At 68.4% G+C, this 395-nt stretch overlaps 1 protein-coding gene across 1 annotated transcript in view; it reads left to right on the plus strand.

Moving 5' to 3' along the window:
• Positions 1–395, plus strand: part of HIC1 (hypermethylated in cancer 1) — a 4,846-nt gene that overhangs the window by 1,527 nt on the left and 2,924 nt on the right. Inside the window, exon 3 of the mRNA XM_011956332.1 lies at positions 15–380. Coding sequence (XP_011811722.1) covers positions 15–380 — 366 coding nt within the window. The remainder of the gene's footprint in view (positions 1–14; positions 381–395) is intronic.

A 395-nucleotide genomic window follows, 5' to 3' on the forward strand; every position in this document is an offset into this window, starting at 1 on the left:
GCGGCGGGGACAAGGTGGCCGGGACACCGGGTGGCCTGGGAGAGCTGCTGCGGCCCTACCGCTGCGCGTCGTGCGACAAGAGCTACAAGGACCCGGCCACGCTGCGGCAGCACGAGAAGACGCACTGGCTGACCCGGCCCTACCCGTGCACCATCTGCGGGAAGAAGTTCACGCAGCGTGGGACCATGACGCGCCACATGCGCAGTCACCTGGGCCTCAAGCCCTTCGCGTGCGACGCGTGCGGCATGCGGTTCACGCGCCAGTACCGCCTCACCGAGCACATGCGCATCCACTCGGGCGAGAAGCCCTACGAGTGTCAGGTGTGCGGCGGCAAGTTCGCACAGCAACGCAACCTCATCAGCCACATGAAGATGCACGCCGTGGGGGGCGCGGCC

This window comes from Colobus angolensis, unplaced genomic scaffold (genome assembly GCF_000951035.1).
Source record: "Colobus angolensis palliatus isolate OR3802 unplaced genomic scaffold, Cang.pa_1.0 Scaffold110, whole genome shotgun sequence".
In the NCBI taxonomy this organism is placed as follows: Eukaryota; Metazoa; Chordata; class Mammalia; order Primates; family Cercopithecidae; genus Colobus; species Colobus angolensis.